Genomic DNA, 17268 nt, shown 5'->3' on the forward strand with positions numbered 1-17268 from the left:
ATATTAAGTATATACTTTGCTTATAATTTTTTTCTGCTATTGCACCTAATAAAAACAGTTCAGGTTTAAAATCTGTATGTTTCCCTATCATATTTTCTATCTACCTATATATTTTTGCCCCAAAATTTTTTGCTTTTACACAAATCCACCATATATGATAAAATGTCCCCGTTTTTTGGTTACATTTCCAATGTTTGCTAGACATATTTTTAAACTTTAGCCAACCTAGCAGATAGTAAATGCGATCTATAAAACATTTTATATAAATTTTCTTTATAAAAAGTTGCCATTGTTAATTTATAGTTCCTTTCCCATAAGTTTTGCCATTTCTCTAATTCTACAGCAGTGGCCAAAATTGTGGAAACCTTTTAGGAAAAGTGTATTTTTGAGGTTTGATGGCTAAGAACCAGTGGTGGGATTCTACCGGTTTGCATCGGTTCGGTAGAACCGGTTGTTAAGTGGTTAAGTAGTTAAGCAGTTCGGAGAACCTGTTTCTTGTTAAAAGAAATCTCCTTTTGTTTTTTTCCACTTTACAGGGCTAATTCTGTAAGGAATTACAACATTTGGTGTTGTTTCTTAGCCTAATGTTTATTGCCTTGCTTACAGACACTGCCTCTCTGGCAGTATGCCTAGATTTACTGTCACTTCCGGTTCCGGAGGTTCTCGGAGGTTTTTTTTTGCTTGACTTTTTTAAAGGGGAAGGGTTGTTTTAAGCTTTTTACACTGCTGTTGGGAGGAAATACTCCCCTGTTGGAGTTCTTCCAGCCAGGGTGCAATGATCAGCACTTTGAAGAAATAATTGAATAACGAAGCAGAAGCTTTTAATGACAAGGAACCAAGATGAGTGAGATTCAGCAAGGCTTCTTGGCTAGTTAGAAAGATTGACATTCAAACGTGAGTTTACATACCCTTTCTGACTGGTTTTTGGTGAAGTTTAATTCTGTGTTTGGTGATGTTTAATCCTGTGTTTAGTGGACTACTGCAATGCTCTCTACATGGGGCTCCCCTTGAGGAGCACCCAGAGGCTCCAACTATCCACAATGCGGTCGCGCGGGTAATCACAGGAGCCGCCTGGCACTCCCACATAACACCACTCCTGTGCGAGCTGCACCAGTGGTCTTCCGGGTGCACTTCAAGGTGTTGGTTACCACCTTTAAAGCGCTCCATGGCATAGGACCTAGTTATATTTGAGACCGCCTGCTGCTACCGATGACTTCCCACCGACCTGTGCGCTCCCACAGAGAGGGCCTCCTTGGGGTGCCATCAGCCAAACAATGTAGGCTGGTGACCCCCAGGGGGAAGGCCTTCTCTGTGGGGGCACCTACCCTCTGGAACCAGCTGCCCCCTGAGATAAGGAGAATCCAAGACCTCGGTGCCTTCCGCCGTGCCCTTAAAACTTTCTTTTTTCAGCAAGCCGGGCTGGCTTAATATATTTTTTTAATATTTTTAATTGGTTTGTTATTTTAAATTGGGGCCAAATTAATATATATCTTTTTAATTGTTTTTAATGTTTGTATTGTATGTTTTTTATCTGGCTGTACACTGCTCTGAGTCCCTCGGGAGAAGGTGAGGTATATAAATTCGAAATAAAATAAATAAATAGTGATGAGATAATTTTCCCTATTCAGCTTTGTTTGGAAGGAAAAATGTTAATCTCTGTTCCTGAAAAGAAGCAACTTTGGAAATCTGACTAGTTCTGTGTCTATTTGTTCTGGTAATTGGTTTAACAAGCAACAGATACTCTGTTTGCTCCTTTGCTTCATTCTGGAGATCTTAAATGACCTCTCTGCTAAAGGGTTTCACTTTATGAGCAAGAGTTGGCTGCTGATAATTATTATCATTGCATTTTAACTATTTTAATTCCTCAAGGTGCTCTGGCACCGTCCCTGATTTGTAACTCCAGTTTGCAGGTATTTCTAATCTGATGATTGGTATTTAGGGCAGCTTTTTGCAAGCAAAGAAGCTTTTTGTATTTTTGTACAGGTAATCCTTGATTTACAACAGTTACAATGGCACTGGAAAAAGTGATTTATGACCGTTTTTCACACTTATGACCATTGCAGCAAACTGTCATTAGGGCAAAGAAGCGATGCCACATGACCACCTGGCCACGGCCACCCGGTCACATGAAGCACCGCAGTTGTGAAATGAGTGACACGGTTGTTAAGAATGCTGCAACGGACATAAATAATGACCAGTCATAAGTGCGAGGACTGGTCAAAAGTGCAAAGACCTGTCAGAAATCACTTTTTTCAGCCCTCTGGGTAGTCCTTTTGTGCATATGGACTATTCAGAGGGCTGAAAAAGTTATTTTTGACCAGTCCTCGCACTTTTGACTGGTCCTCACACTTACGACTGTCCTCAAATTTTACGTTTTGCGTCTTATCTTGTCACCATGGTGAAGAGAAGCAGTTGTGAAATGAGTGACATGGTTGTTAAGAATGCTGCAACAGGCATAAATGTGAGGATGGTCATAAATGTGAGGACCAGTCAAAAGTGCGAGGACCGGTCAGAAATGACTTCTTTCAGCCTCTGAGTAGTCCCTATACACATAGCCATGGCCACCTGGTCACATGATCAGCTAGCCACGCCCACCCAGTCACATGACTTCCAAGCAACGCTAACCCAAATAAGCCACGCCCACAGAACCGGTTGTTAAAAAAATTGAATCCCACCACTGTTAATAACACTTTTTGTGTGTGTTTCAAGATAATCATATTCCACTGCTAGAATGGCCTGGGAATAGCCCAGACCTTAACCCAATTGAAAATCTATGGAACCGACTAAAGAAACTTGTTAGTCAGAAGCAACCCAGTTAATAGACGCAAACATTCAATCTTGGTTTCACATTATAACAGCTGCAGAACTAAAAGACTTGGTTCACTCCATGGGAAGACGTTGTAAGGCTGTAATTCATGCTAAAGGTTACCCAAGTAAGTATTAACTGACATCATAATTTTTGTATATCTTGTTTTTTCTCTGTGTTTTACTTTTCTTCTTTATACTGTAACTCAGTGGTGAAATTAAATTTTTTCCCTACCGGTTCTGTGGCTTGGTGGGTGGCCACTCCTGTGACTGAGTGGGCGTGGCTGTGAGTGACATCAAGTTGGCCATGCCCACTCAGTCACATTGACTCCCCCCACCAAGCCAAACCCACAGAACCCAGTAGGAAATTTTTTAAAATTTCTATTCTGCCCTTGCCGCGAGATGCCTGCATGCGCACACCCAATCTGCCACTGATGAATGATGACTGAATAAATGGGGTATGCATGCATGGCCGGCGCATGGAAGAGGGCGGCGATGGTGGTGGCACTTTCAAGAAGGGGAGCAGCTCCAGTAACTTTCACTTGCAAGAAGCCTGCAGCCACTGCATCTTTTGGCATAAGAAGTGCCACCAGGCGCACCAAAAAAGCACCTCCAGGTGCTGGAGCTCAGCGGCGACAGCTCAGCCCTGGCTTGCCTTCCCTGGCAGCCAGCCACAGGAGGAAGATAAGGACGTGCCACGTGGCAAAGGGAGAGTGGGCAGTGGGTGGTGAGCGGGCGATAGCTCTGGGGTAAGGCTGGAGCTGGGGAATGGTGCATTCCCTGACCCGGTTGAAGTGAGTGGCCAGTGGCTCCGGGGCCTTGGGGAATGGCGCATCCCTGGGCTCCAGCCCCCAACCCAAGGTGAAGGGTGAGTGGGCGGCATGCATTGCTTACCTTTGGTGAGCTGAGCAGGCAAGGTGACTGGCGAGGCTAGTCACTGGGCTGGCCAACCAGGGGTGATTGCTACCAGTTCAGCGAACCAATGCCAATCGTCCCTAGCGGTTCACCCGATCCAATCCGAACCGGTTGGATTTCACCCCTGCTGTAACTGCTATTCTAATAGCAAATCCTTCATAAAAGTTATTGCATTACATTCTTGATTAAATTATCTTTTGATTGATATATAATTTTATATATATATATATTTGAGAATGTTAACTGGGAGGGGTTTGATGCTGTGACTCCCGATGATGTGGACAGGATTTTGGGGAGACTTAGTGCAGCCACATGTTTACTGGACCCGTGTCCCTCCTGGTTGGTACTGGCCTCCCGGGAGGTTACACAAGGCTGGCTCCAGGGTTTTATCAACGCTTCGTTGAGTGAGGGTCACTTCCCCGCCGCCTTGAAAGAGGCGGTGGTGAGGCCTCTCCTCAAGAAGCCGTCCCTGGATCCGGCAATATTGGCCAACTACCGTCCTGTCTCCAACCTTCGCTTCATGGTGAAGGTTGTTGAGAGTGTGGTCGCGTGACAGTTTCCGCAATTCCTGGAGGAAACATCCTATCTAGATCCATTCCAGTCGGGTTTCAGGCCCGGGCACAGCACGGAAATGGCATTGGTCGCATTGGTTGATGATCTCTGGAGGGCTCGGGACAGGGGTTGCTCCTCTGTTCTGGTCCTGTTAGATCTCTCAGCGGCTTTTGATACCATCGACCATGGTATCATGCTGCACTGGTTGGAAGAGTTGGGGATGGGGGGCACTGTGTTACGGTGGTTCTCCTTTCTCTCCGACCGGTTGCAGTTCGTGTTGGCAGGGGGACAGAGGTCGACCTCGAGGCCTCTTATATGTGGAGTGCCTCAGGGGTCGGTCCTCTCGCCCCTCCTGTTCAACATTTATGTGAAGCCGATGGGCGAGATCATCCGTGGCTTTGGGGTGAGATACCACCAGTATGCTGATGACACTCAGCTGTACATCTCCACCCCAGGCAACCCCAACGATGCCCTTGAAGTGATGTCCCAGTGCCTGGAGGCTGTGCGGATCTGGATGGGGAGGAACAGGCTCAGGCTCAACCCTTCCAAGACTGAGTGGCTGTGGTTCCTGGCATCCCGATATAGTCAGTTGACTCCATCACTGACTATTGGGGGCAAGTCGTTGGCCCCCACAGAGAGGGCTCGCAATCTGGGAGTCCTCCTGGATACGCAGCTGTCCTTGGAGGAACATCTGACGGCTGTAACCAGGGGGACCTTTTGTCAGGTTTGCCTGATTCGCCAGTTGCGGCCCTTTCTTGATCGGGATTCCCTGTGCACAGTCACTCATGCCCTCGTCACCTCTCGCCTTGACTACTGCAATGCTCTCTACATGGGGCTCCCCTTGAAGAGCACTCGGAGGCTCCAACTGGTCCAGAACGCAGCAGCGCGGATAGTGACGGGAGCAGCATGGCGCTCCCATGTAACACCGCTCCTGCGTGAGCTGCACTGGCTCCCGGTGGTCTTCCGGGTGCGCTTCAAGGTGTTGGTTATCACCTTTAAAGCGCTCCATGGCATAGGGCCTAGCTATCTTCGAGACCGCCTGCTGCCACCGACGACCTCCCATCGACCTGTGCGCTCCCACAGAGAGGGCCTCCTCGGGGTGCCATCAGCCAAACAGTGCAGGCTGGTGACCCCCAGGGGGAGGGCCTTCTCTGTGGGGGCACCTACCCTCTGGAATCAGTTGCCCCCAGAGATAAGGAGAATCCAAGACCTCAGTGCCTTCTGCCGTGCCCTTAAAACCTTCTTTTTCCAGCAAGCCGGGCTGGCCTAATTTTTTAAGTGTTTTTAATTGTTTTGTTTATCGTTTTTAATTAATGGGGCCAAATTTATATATATCTTTTAATTGTATTTTAATATTTGTATTTGATGTTTTTACTTGGCTGTTCACCGCCCTGAGTCCTCAGGGAGAAGGGTGGTATACAAATTCAAAATAAAATAAAATAAAAATAAAATAAATACCACTCCAAAAAAACCTGGTGTTATTAGCTAGTTTTAGAAAATACACTTTTCCCAAAAGATTTCAACCATTTTGGCCACTACTGGATGTTATCCAAAGTTTTTTTTCCCATTGTACCAGTGGTGAAATCTAAAATTTGTTACTACCGGTTCTGTGGGCGTGGCTTGGTGTGTGTGGGGGGGTAATGTGACTGAGTGGGCATGACCAACTTTTTTTTTCTTTTAAAACCATTTTTTCTACAACCTCTTCAGCCGAAGAGGTTGTAAAAAAAATGCTTTTAAAAGCCTCTGACGATCCCAGCTGAGTTGCCTGATCGGCAAAGGCTTTCTTTTTTACTTTTAAAAGCATTTTTTCTGCCAAAAAGATTGTAGAAAAAATGCTTTTAAAAATTAAAAAAAAAAGCCTCTGATGATTGCGCAGCTCAGCTGGGCATGAGGGGGGGCAGGGATTTTTGCTACCGGTTCTCCAAACCACCTGCCTCCATCGCTACCGGATCAGGCGATCCGGTCCAAACCGGGAGCATTTCACCCCTGCATTGTACCATTGTGTCTTTTACTTGTTCATCCTCCTTTTTCCAGTTTAGTAAGAAATTATAGATCTTATGTGTTTTTCATCAGAGTTCAACAGAATCTGATCAAAGGGTGTTTGTCCTTTATAGAAGCCATACTTTTTCATATCTTTATCATATCTAAGATTGTATTTGCAATTGAGGCCACCATGATAGTATAATACCCTGGTCTTCAAGCTCTTGCTTACATTTTAATTTCCCTTCAATGTCCAATGTCTTTATATATCACAATTTTTTCAAACTTCACCAGATTTGGGTATGTAAATTTGAGGCTTCCATCACTGAGAGCCATTCTGGGATTTTCAAATATATCTTAGATTTTTTTTCCCCCCCATACAGATAATAGTGAGTTTCTTTTATGTAGTGATTTTGAAAGTATCTGTGAATTTTATTCTTCTCATACCATAAGAAGAAAGAACTGTGCCATCCCAGTTGTAAATCATATCCTTCTAAATATAGCAGTCTCTTGTGCCTAAGGTTATCCATTCTTTTAGCCATGTTATCACACATGCTTGGTAGTATAGGTACCAGTCTGGTAACCCAAACCCTCCATTTTCTTTAGAATCTTGTACTGTTTTCAATTTAATTATCGCTTTTTTTCCTTGCCAGATAAATTTCAAGACCAGTTTATTCAAATCATCAAAGAATTTCTTTTCAATTGTTATTGTTTGGAACAGGAAAAGCAATTTTGGTAGGATATTCATTTTTACAGTAGCAATCCTTCCCAACATTGATTGATGGAGATTTTTCCATTTTTCCAAATCTACTTTTATTTGCTTAATTAGTTTTATATAATTGTCTTATTTTATCATTGCACATCTTGCTGTTAAACATATTCCCAAGTATTTAACTTTTACTATTTGTAAGTCTACTTTTTTTTGCCAATTTTTCTTTTTGTTTTTGTGTAAGGTTTTTGACTATAATTTTAGTTTTTTCTCTATTTATTTTTAGCCCTGCTACCTTTCCATATTCCTCTTTTTTTTTAATAGTTTAGGAATTGTCTCTAATGGTTCTTATACAATGAATACCAAATCATCTGCAAATGCTTGTAATTTATATCTTTCCTCTCTTATCTCCATTCCTTTAATTTCTGGATTTTGTCTAATATGTTCAAGACTTCCAAAGTCAATATAAATAGTAAAGGCGACAGGGGGCATCCTTGTCTTGTTCCTTAATATAGTTTCCCATTTTGGGAGCGTTCTAAGAGTTTACTGTGTTGTTTCTTTATGTGTGTTTTTTGCAGGCAAATTATTTCTGTGTCCAATTTTCATAATTTTGTAAAAAAAAAAATCTTTTAGAAGAGTTTAGTCCACTTATATTCATTGAGAGGATCCCCTTTCCTTTCTCCATCTTGCATAATTATATTTAGGGTTTGGTTTCCTAGTGGTTCTTTTCTGTCTTTGTTCTTTTATTGGTCCCTCTTATTGGTCTGTATTTTCTTTCTCTTTGTCTTCTTCTTCACTTTGTATCACTGTCTCTTCTGTCATTATTTAGAATAGAATAGAATAACAGAGTTGGAAGGGACCTTGGAGGTCTTCTAGTCCAACCCCCTGCCCAGGCAGGAAACTCTATACCACTTCAGACAAATGCTTATCCAATATCTTCTTAAAAATTTCCAGTGTTGGAGTATTCACAACTTCTGCAGGCAAGTTGTTCCACTTATTAATTGTTCTAACTGTCAGGAAATTTCTCCTTAGTTCTAAATTGCTTCTCTCCTTGATTAGTTTCCACCCATTGCTTCTTGTTCTACCCTCAGGTGCTTTGGAGAATAGTTGACTCCCTCTTCTTTGTGGCAGCCCCTGAGATATTGGAACACTGCTATTATGTCTCCCCTAGTCCTTCTTCTCATTAAATACCCAGTTCCTGCAACCGTTCTTCATATGTTTTAGCCTCCAGTCCCCTAATCATCTTTGTTGCTCTTCTCTGCACTCTTTCTAGAGTCTCAACATCTTTTTTATATTGTGGTGACCAAAACTGAATGCAATATTCCAAGTGTGGCCTTACCAAGGCATTATAAAGTGGTATTAACACTTCACATGATCTTGATTCTATCCCTCTGTTTATGCAGCCCAGACCTGTTTTGGCTTTTTTGGCAGCTGCTGCACACTGCTGGCACATATCTAAATGGTTGTCCACTAGGACTCCAAGATCCCTCTCACAGTTACTACTATTGAGCAAGGTACCATATATACTGTACCTGTGCATTTTTTTCTTCCCTAAATGTAAAACCTTACTTTTTTCACTGTTGAATTTCATTTTGTTAGATAGCACCCAATGTTCAAGTATGTCAAGATCCTTCCGAATCTTGAGCCTATCTTCTGGAGTGTTGGCTATTCCTGCCAGCTTCTCCATGTTCTTTTTAAAATTCCCTATCTTCTTGTGGGTCTTGTGTTTTCCCTTTTAAAATGCTTGCATGTCTCTCATAAAAGTCTGTGCCTTAAATGTAAAGTCCAATCTATATCTTCTGGAGTTCCAATAAATTAGGCTCCCCCCTGGAGCCAGCCATCTTAGATGTATTCCTTTTTCATTTAGTTTTGGAGTCAAGAATTGACATTGTTTTCTTAGATCTCTTATCTTCCAAGGGATCTGTTTCAGCACCATGATCTCCTTGTTTCTGTATTGCAGTGGTTCTTCTCTCACTCTTTTCAATATTTCAATTCTTATTGTTCTCTTCACAAATCTAACATGGACCTCCCTGAGCACTTTGTGTCTTCTTGCTTAGCTTCAGTTGAGTCTGTAAATTTGATCAATCTCTTCTTCTATTACGTCTTTCTCAGTTTGCAGTGCTTCCACCAGCAGGTTTGAAACCAGTCCCATTAAAACTTTCTCACTGTCTTCGGGTATATTCTGAAGTCTTAATACATATGAGGCTTTCTCCATGTCCAATGTTGCCACTGCATCTTTCAGATTTTTATTTGCTTGTGCCAATCTTTGGTTTTCTTCTTTTATTTCTTCCATCTTTTTTCCGTCAGCACCTTACAGGTGATGGGCCAAATACATTGAATCTGTTCAATCCAGTTCACTAAGGAAGGGATCTGGGGTTTCCCCTGGGGCAGTTCTGAAATGGGTACGAAATCCTGACCAGAAGTAACTTTAAATGGGGTAAAACCGGTGCTACTGTGGATCAAGTTATTGTAAGCGGACTCTGCAAAAGGCAGCAAGTTGGCCCAATTGTCATGCTGGTAGTTTACATAGCACCTGAGGTACTGTTCCATAACCAAGTTTGTATGTTCACAGGCCCCATTAGTTTGAGAGTGGTGGGCAGAGCTTAAACCCTGGGCGGAGCCTAACAACTTCAGGAACTCCCTCCAGAAGTGGAAGGTAAATTGTACCCCCCTATCCGAAATGATGTGGTCAGGAACCCCATGTAATCTATGTTGGATAAACAGTTTGGCAAGCATTTTTGCGGAAGGGATCTTGGAGCAGGGTTCAAATTGCACCTGCTTGAAAAATAGGTCTGTGATCATCCGAATGACTGTGTTCTCCCCGCTCTCAGGTAGTTCAACAATGAAGTCCATGGATATTTCCTTCCCAGGGGCATCAGGACTGGCAACACTCTGGAGGAGTCCACCAGGCTTCCCAGGGGGCCTCTTAGCAGAAGCACACACAGGACAACTGGCCACGTAGGTTTCTATATCCTTTTTCAACAAGGGCCACAAGAACTGCCATTTGACTAGATGTAAAGTTTTCACGAAGCCAAAGTGTCCAGCAGCTTTCAAATCATGGGCCTGTTGCAGCACAGTTCCCCTAAGACCGGTGGGGACGTATAGTTTAGTGCCAATCCATGCTAGGCCACCTCGCATGGTACACTCATTTGAGTGGGACAGGAACCAGTCATCACTTTTCAGCTCTCCTTTCAGCTCCTCACTTAAGTCACTGGGAAGGTCGAAGTCCACTTTCTCCTGGGTTCTGGTGACCACCAGAGCAGCCAATTGCTTGGAGGGGATAACTGGGTGGATTACTTCTGGCTGAGCACTATTGTACCAGGGCAATCTAGATAAAGCATCCCCCATAAAGTTCTTCCCCCCAGGAAGGTAGCTCAATGAAAAATTAAAATGGTTAAAGTGTTGTGCCCAATGAATTTACTTTGGCGACAGTTTTCGGGGTGTTTTTAAGGCTTCCAGGTTTTTAAGGTCAGTCCACACCTCAAAGGGGTGTTTTGCCTCTTCAAGGAAATGCCTCCAAGTTAAAAGGGCCCATCAGACAGCAAATGCTTCCTTCTCCCATATTGCCCATCTCCTTTCAGTTTCAGTTAATTTCCTGGAGGTGTAAGTGCAGGATTGTAAGGCCCTAGCAATAGCATGGCCCCTACAGTTACATCACTGGCGTCAGCCTGAACTACCAAGAGGACATCCATATCAAGATGTTTAATGACTGGTTTGGCTGCAAACAGCTGCTTAAGTTTCTCAAAGGCTGCTTGGCATTCCATTGTCCACTCGAGGGGATGGCTAGGCTTTGGCTTAACCTCTCCCTTTGTCTTTAGAAGGTTGATAATGGGTAATACAATTTTAGCAAAGGTGGGGATGAATTGTTGATAAAAGTTCGCAAAACCCAGAAAGCTTTGCAATTGCTTTCTGGTGCAAGGGGCCGCCCACTCTATGACCGTCTGCACCTTCTCAGGGTCCATTTCTATCCCCCTCATGTGATATGCGGTAACCCAAATAGTCAATTTTATCCTGGTGAAATTCACACTTTGACAATTTCGCATACAGTTCAGCAGCCCTGAGTTGTTTCAGGACTGAGCGCACTAGCTTCACATGTTCCTCCATAGTTTCGGTGTCAATAAGAATGTCATATATGTAATCCAGGATCCCCTTGTACAAATTATCATGAAGCACCTCATTGATCAATTGCATGAACACAGCAGGTGCCCCTTGTAATCCAAATGGGAGCACCTTGAACTGGAAGCAACCCAAAGGGCAATTGAAAGTGGTTTTCACTCATCTTCCTTCCTTCCACTCATCTTCCTCCTTAATATGGACTCTGTAATAAGCTTCTCTCAAGTCCAGTTTAGTAAAGATTTTTCCTTTGGCCAGATGAGCCAACATGTCTTTCATTAGCCGTAACAGATAAACATTCTCCACACACACTGTGTTGAGACACATAAGCAAAGAAAGCCTCACAAAAAAACACCACCCACGGCTTAGCTGGTTGGATGAAGCCCCGCTTTAGATTTTTGTCAATAAAGGCTCGGAGTTCCTCCAGCTCTCGCGGGGTCATCAAGTAGGCTTAGGGAGTTTCACCCCAGGGAGGATTTCTATGCTGCAGCCCATGGGGCAATGGGGTGGGAGCACATCCAAGCCCCTCTCACTGAATGCCTCCTTGAGGTTCCAGTATTCTTTTGGGATTTTCTCCTTGCCGTTTAGGCACTCACTCACTACAGCTCCTAGCTCCCTCGCGGCCTTGGCTCTGGGGGTGGTTTTGCCTCCCCCTCTTCCTGGCTGGGTGGAACAAATTCATAAAAGCCCCTTCCTCCAATTCACATGGGGGTTCCATTTTTGGAGCCAGGGTAAAGAATAAGTGTAGTTGATTATTTTAAGATTCCACAAATTTATGCTTATCTAATAATATATTTTTCTGTAGGGAATCACCCAGGTAGTGATCCTTTCCCATAAATCTGCTGTCTGAATCCTAAAGTAAAGATAAAAGTAAAGGTTCCCCTCGCACATATGTGCTAGTCATTCCCGACTCTAGGGGGGGTGTGCTCATCTCCGTTTCAAAACCGAAGAGCCAGCGTTGTCCGAAGATGTCTCCGTGGTCATGTGGCCAGCTTGACTAAATGCCAAAGGTGCATGGAATGCTGTTACCTTCCCACCAAAGATGGTCCCTATTTTTCTACTTGCATTTTTTACGTGCTTTCAAACTGTTAGGTTGGCAGAAGCTGGGACAAGTAACAGGAGCTCACTCCGTTAAGCAGCATTAGGGATTCGAACTGCTGAACTGCCAACCTTTTGATCGACAAGCTCAGTGCCTTAGCAACTGAGCCACCGCATCCCTGAATCCTAAAGTTGCTATTAAATTCTCAGTTGTAGTTCACTGTCCCCCCCCCCCAAATAACAAAAAGACCTCACATTAAAAAGCACCTCTCATTAAAAAGCTTGTGCATTTCTTTTTTTAATATATAGAATTGGAGAAGGAATTCTTATAGCTTTCACTGACCTGAAATCCTTGAGCCCTTTGTAGATTCCACTGCCCATGTCTGGTTTGTGGGATGCAAGGAAGTCATTCAACAAGATCCGTGCAAAAGACTTCTGCACCAGCTTACAGAATGGTGTGTGGAAGATCATGAACTGGAAATCTTCCAGAGTACAGAGTTTGCTTATCCCAGCTGCTCAAGTAAAATAATTTAAAGAAGAATAATAATAGAAATAATTTGGCAAATTCACCCAAAGAGAAGGGTGTTTTATAAAAACAGATAGAGATAATCTCTGTTTTCTGGAACCTCCCCATCAGGACTTCAAACTTCAGTAAACATGCTCCACTCCGTAAGAAACCATTACTTCTATAGCTCATCCCTGCTGCACAACCGCCATCTCCTGCAATTATGCATAATACAAAAATTGATTTATTTAGTATAAATAAATCCTTTGCCCTTCTTCTGGAGCCACTAATTGAGATGGGGTGATAGGGCCTGCAACTTTGAGACAATTCTCCAAATTGTCTCCTTCTCACTTCTAGAATATTTAAGTTTTCTAGACATAAGACTGTAGCAAATTCATTATTACATAAATCCAAATCATTTCACTAGCATTTTGGGTTTTATTTCTGAGAGCTGAAACTTATGTACAAAGTATTTAGAGTTTGGGGAAGAGAAAAGAAAACGAGAGTCATAAGAGAAGATAAAAGAAATGAAGAGAGAGAATTGCTTTTGAAAGAAAACATAAGTAAAGTATAAATAAGGCCAAACAGTCTTAATTCTGGAAATATCATCTTATTGCAATAAAGCAGCTGAATTACATGGCAACTTAGCATCTCTAGTCTAACTAAGACAATTGTACTTGGGATCTCCACCAATTGTATAGTTCTGTAATTCTGTGATAGTTCCCATTTCTTAAGACAGGTTTACTTCGTTGTTTGTAACAGAAATAAATTAATGCTTCTGCCACCCAACCAAGCAGAAAAAGTAGATGTACTTTTTGCTAACCAACTAACAAATATATGTAGGAGACACACTACAATAGTAATGGGGCTTTTTAATTACCCTGACATCAACAGGAAGACTAATTCTGCATCAACTGAGAGATTGAACATGTTCCTGACCAACCTAACTGACAACTTTGTTGTCCAAAAGGTAGAGGAGGGAACTAGAGAGATGGCCATAATTCTTACTAACACAGAAGAAGTGATAGAATGAGGTGAAATTACAGGAACCTTGGGTGAGAGTGACCATGTCATATTGGAATTCAACATAATAGAACATAATCATGCCAGAACATAATATACATAATAGAACATAATCATACTTGGATTTTAAAAGACTTGGTTTTAACAAACTCAGAGTTTGGGAAAGTTCCTTGGATGAAAATCCTAAAGGGCAAAACAACTCAAGAAGTTTGGGAAATTCTGCAGTGTCTGGGAGACACTAAAAAATATGATCATAAAAGCCCAGTCCAACACAATACTACTGAAAAAGAAAAACAAGAAATTCAAGAAGAAACCAGTATGGCTGCACAAAGATCTCTCTGACACACTGAAAGACAAAAAGGACAGGTACAAAAAATGGAAAGAGGGACACACAACTAAAGCTGATTATCAGCAAATAGCCAGAACATGCAAAGATGAAATCAGGAAAGCAAAGGCTCAAAATGAATGAAGATTTGCAACAAAAGTCAAAGATAATTTTAAAAAGTTACTTTCAAACATATAAATAACCAAAAAAAAAAAAAAGTCAAGGAAACAAATGGTTCACTAAAGAGAGAAGATGGCAATCAAGTAATAGGCAGTAGAGAGAAAGCAGAACTGCTTAACTCATTATATGCATCAGTCTTCATGCAAAAAGAAACTATTGCCTAATCTACCAAAAACATAACTGTAAAGGACAGACTAAAAATTAAAATAAGTAAGAAAATGGTAAGAGAACACCTGTCTGACCTTGATGAATATAAATCATGGGACAGATTACATCCCAGAGTTCTGAAGGAGTTGGCAGATGTTATCTCAGAACAATTGTACCATATCTTTCAAAAATCCTGGTGCACCGGGGAACTACCTGAGGATTGGAAAAGATGTGATGTGGTTCCCATCTTGAAAAAAGGGAAAAAAATAAAGACCGAGGAAACTGCAGGCCAATCAGCCTAACATGAATACTTGGGAAGATACTGGAAAAGATAATAAAAAAAATAGATCTGCAAACTTCTAGAAACAAATAGAGTTATAACTAGAAGCTAGCACAGGTTGGTTAAAAACAGATCATTCCAAACTTATCTTATTTCATTCTTGGACAAAGTGACCAAATTAGTAGACCAGTGAAATGTTGTAGACATAGTATACTTAGACTTCTGTAAGGCATTCAACAAAGTAGACCACAACCTATTTCTTGGTAAGGTAAAAAAAAGTGGGATAGATAGCATCACCACCAGATGGATTTATAACTGGCTAACAAACCATTCTCAAATAGTAGTCCTTATAGTACTACATCTACATGACGGGAAGTAAGCAGTGGGGTACCACAAGGTTCTGTCCTAGGCCCAGTAGTCTTCAATATCTTCATAAATGACTTAGATGAGGGAATAGAAGGGGAACTGACCAAATTTTCAGATGACACTAAGCTGGCAGGAATAGCCAACACTCTAGATGATAGGCACCAAGATCCAGCTGGATTTCAACAGATTTGAACATTGGGCCCTTTCTAACAAAATGAAATTCAATGTAGAGAAAAGTAAAGTCTTACATTTAGGCAAGAAAAACCAAAAGTACACGTATAGATTAGGTAGAACCTGGCTTAATAGCAGTAACTGTGCGAGGAATCTTAGAGTCCTAGTGGACAATCAAGTAAATATGAGCCAGAAGTGTGCAGCAGCAGCCAAAAAAGCCAATGTAATCCTAAAGAGCATTAACAGAGGGATTGAATCAAGATCAAGTGAGGTACTAGTAAGTAGTAAAGCCTTAGTAAGGCCACACCTGGAATACTGCATTCAGTTTTTGTCACCATGCTATAAAAAAGATGTTGAGACTCTAGAAAGGGTGCAGAGAAGAGCAACAAAGATGATTAGAGGCCTGAAGACTAAAACATGAAGAACGGTTACAAGAACTGGGAATGGCTAGTCTAGTGAAGAGAAGGACCTGGGGTGACATGATAGCAGTGTTCCAATATTTGAGGGGCTGTCACAGAGAAGAGGGGGACAATCTATTTTCCAAAGCACCTGAAGGCCAGACAAGGAATAATGGATGGAAACTGATCAAGGAGTGATTTAACCTAGAAATAAGGAATTTTTTTTTCTAACAGTGAGAACAATGAACCAATGGAGCAGCTTGCTTTCAAAAGTTGTGAGTGCTTCATCACTGGAGGCTTTCAAGAAGAGACTAGATAGCTACTTGTCAGAAATGGTTTGGGTCTCCTGCTTGAGCAGGCAGTTGTATTATATATCCTACAAGGTCCCTTCCAACTCTGTTATTCTAAATCTATGCCTTTATTGAGATAAATAAAATCTCTGGATGAATCACTTGTATTATCTTATAATGGAAATCAGCTTGGAACAAAGACAACTGAGGTCAGAAAAGAATTGACAATGGGGACAGTGAATGTTCATGTAAATATTGCTTTCTACCAAGTCAAGGCAATACTCAGTAATTCAGTCATGAGGAAAGGCCCTGAAATAAGAAGAAGGAATATATTCCTTACTTCAGATTCCATTGTTGAGCAGAGCTATAGGTTCAAGATTCTTCCTTCTCCTTTTCCACTGCCCAAAGCAATAATCTAAAACACAGATTAGTTAATTTTAAGATCATGGCCCCTTTCAATAGGGTTGCACAAGATGAGGACTATTTCTCTCTTATTTCCTATTACTGTATTTACTATTTCCTTTTCACATCTTAAATACAACTTTCCATGGGTGGAGCTCTATACCAAGCCATACTTGCATAAATAGATCAGCATATCAGAGGATAAGAAAAAAACATGGGAAAGCTTAGCTTTCCAGACATACAAACCTTTCTGCCATTGACTTTCAATTTTCTTTCGATATGTGGCATAGCACTGATCAAGAGCCTGGAAATAGCACTGAATGGAAAGCTGTCCATCTACCATAGGATACTCTGAAGCCAGGTCTGGCTTATAGAAGTCATAGACATGCTCCATATGGGTTCCTCGGAGACCTGAATAGGAAGATGATGACATAGACTTGATAATCTGTCATAAAAACATGATCTTCTTTACACTATGACAGGGGTATCAAACTCTATTTCATTGAGGGCCGCATCAGGGTTGTGTTTCACCTCAGAGGGCCGGTGTGTGTGTGTGGTGGTGTGTGGCCGGGGTGGGCGTAGCCATAGTGGGCATTTGACACAGGCTCAAGATGCATTTTTCCCCTTATCTTCCTTCTTTCCACAGTTCTTTACTATAACCATTTTCCTATCTCCTCTACCAGATATTATTGGCAAACATTTATTACTTATTCTTCATTTTTCATATTCCACTAAACTTTTTAATACACCATTGTTTAATAGCAAATTGCTTTTTCAGGCAGAAAAGCTATTTATACTATTGTATTTTTATTATTCAACTAATAATAAAAATACAATAACATAAATAACATGATAATAAAAGATCTAACAGCAGAGGTAAATTTCCAGGATAGTAAATAGAAATGGCTGTCAATTATAGATTGTTGATTGTAAATTAAATGGACCTACAGTATGTTAAACTGTAGTATTAACAGAGGATGTTGCTTGTTTTCTATCCAGATCAGGCACTTACTTGAGGCCACATAATTGTAATTATGTCCAATCCAGCCCTCCTGCAGCACTCTGCCGG

The 17268-nt window shown here is 41.8% G+C and overlaps 1 protein-coding gene across 1 annotated transcript in view; it reads right to left on the reverse strand.

The window, feature by feature from the left end:
* The window catches only part of HMGCS2 (3-hydroxy-3-methylglutaryl-CoA synthase 2), a 71980-nt gene that overhangs the window by 41841 nt on the left and 12871 nt on the right, over positions 1-17268 (reverse strand). The window contains exons 4-5 of the mRNA XM_070940883.1: positions 16446-16610; positions 12456-12624 (exon numbers count right to left, since the gene is read on the reverse strand). Coding sequence (XP_070796984.1) covers positions 12456-12624; positions 16446-16610 — 334 coding nt within the window. The remainder of the gene's footprint in view (positions 1-12455; positions 12625-16445; positions 16611-17268) is intronic.

The sequence above is a fragment of the Pituophis catenifer genome, unplaced genomic scaffold (genome assembly GCF_029215685.1).
Source record: "Pituophis catenifer annectens isolate HBS135680 unplaced genomic scaffold, rPitCat1.0.hap2 SCAF_3, whole genome shotgun sequence".
NCBI classification, from domain to species: domain Eukaryota; kingdom Metazoa; phylum Chordata; class Lepidosauria; order Squamata; family Colubridae; genus Pituophis; species Pituophis catenifer.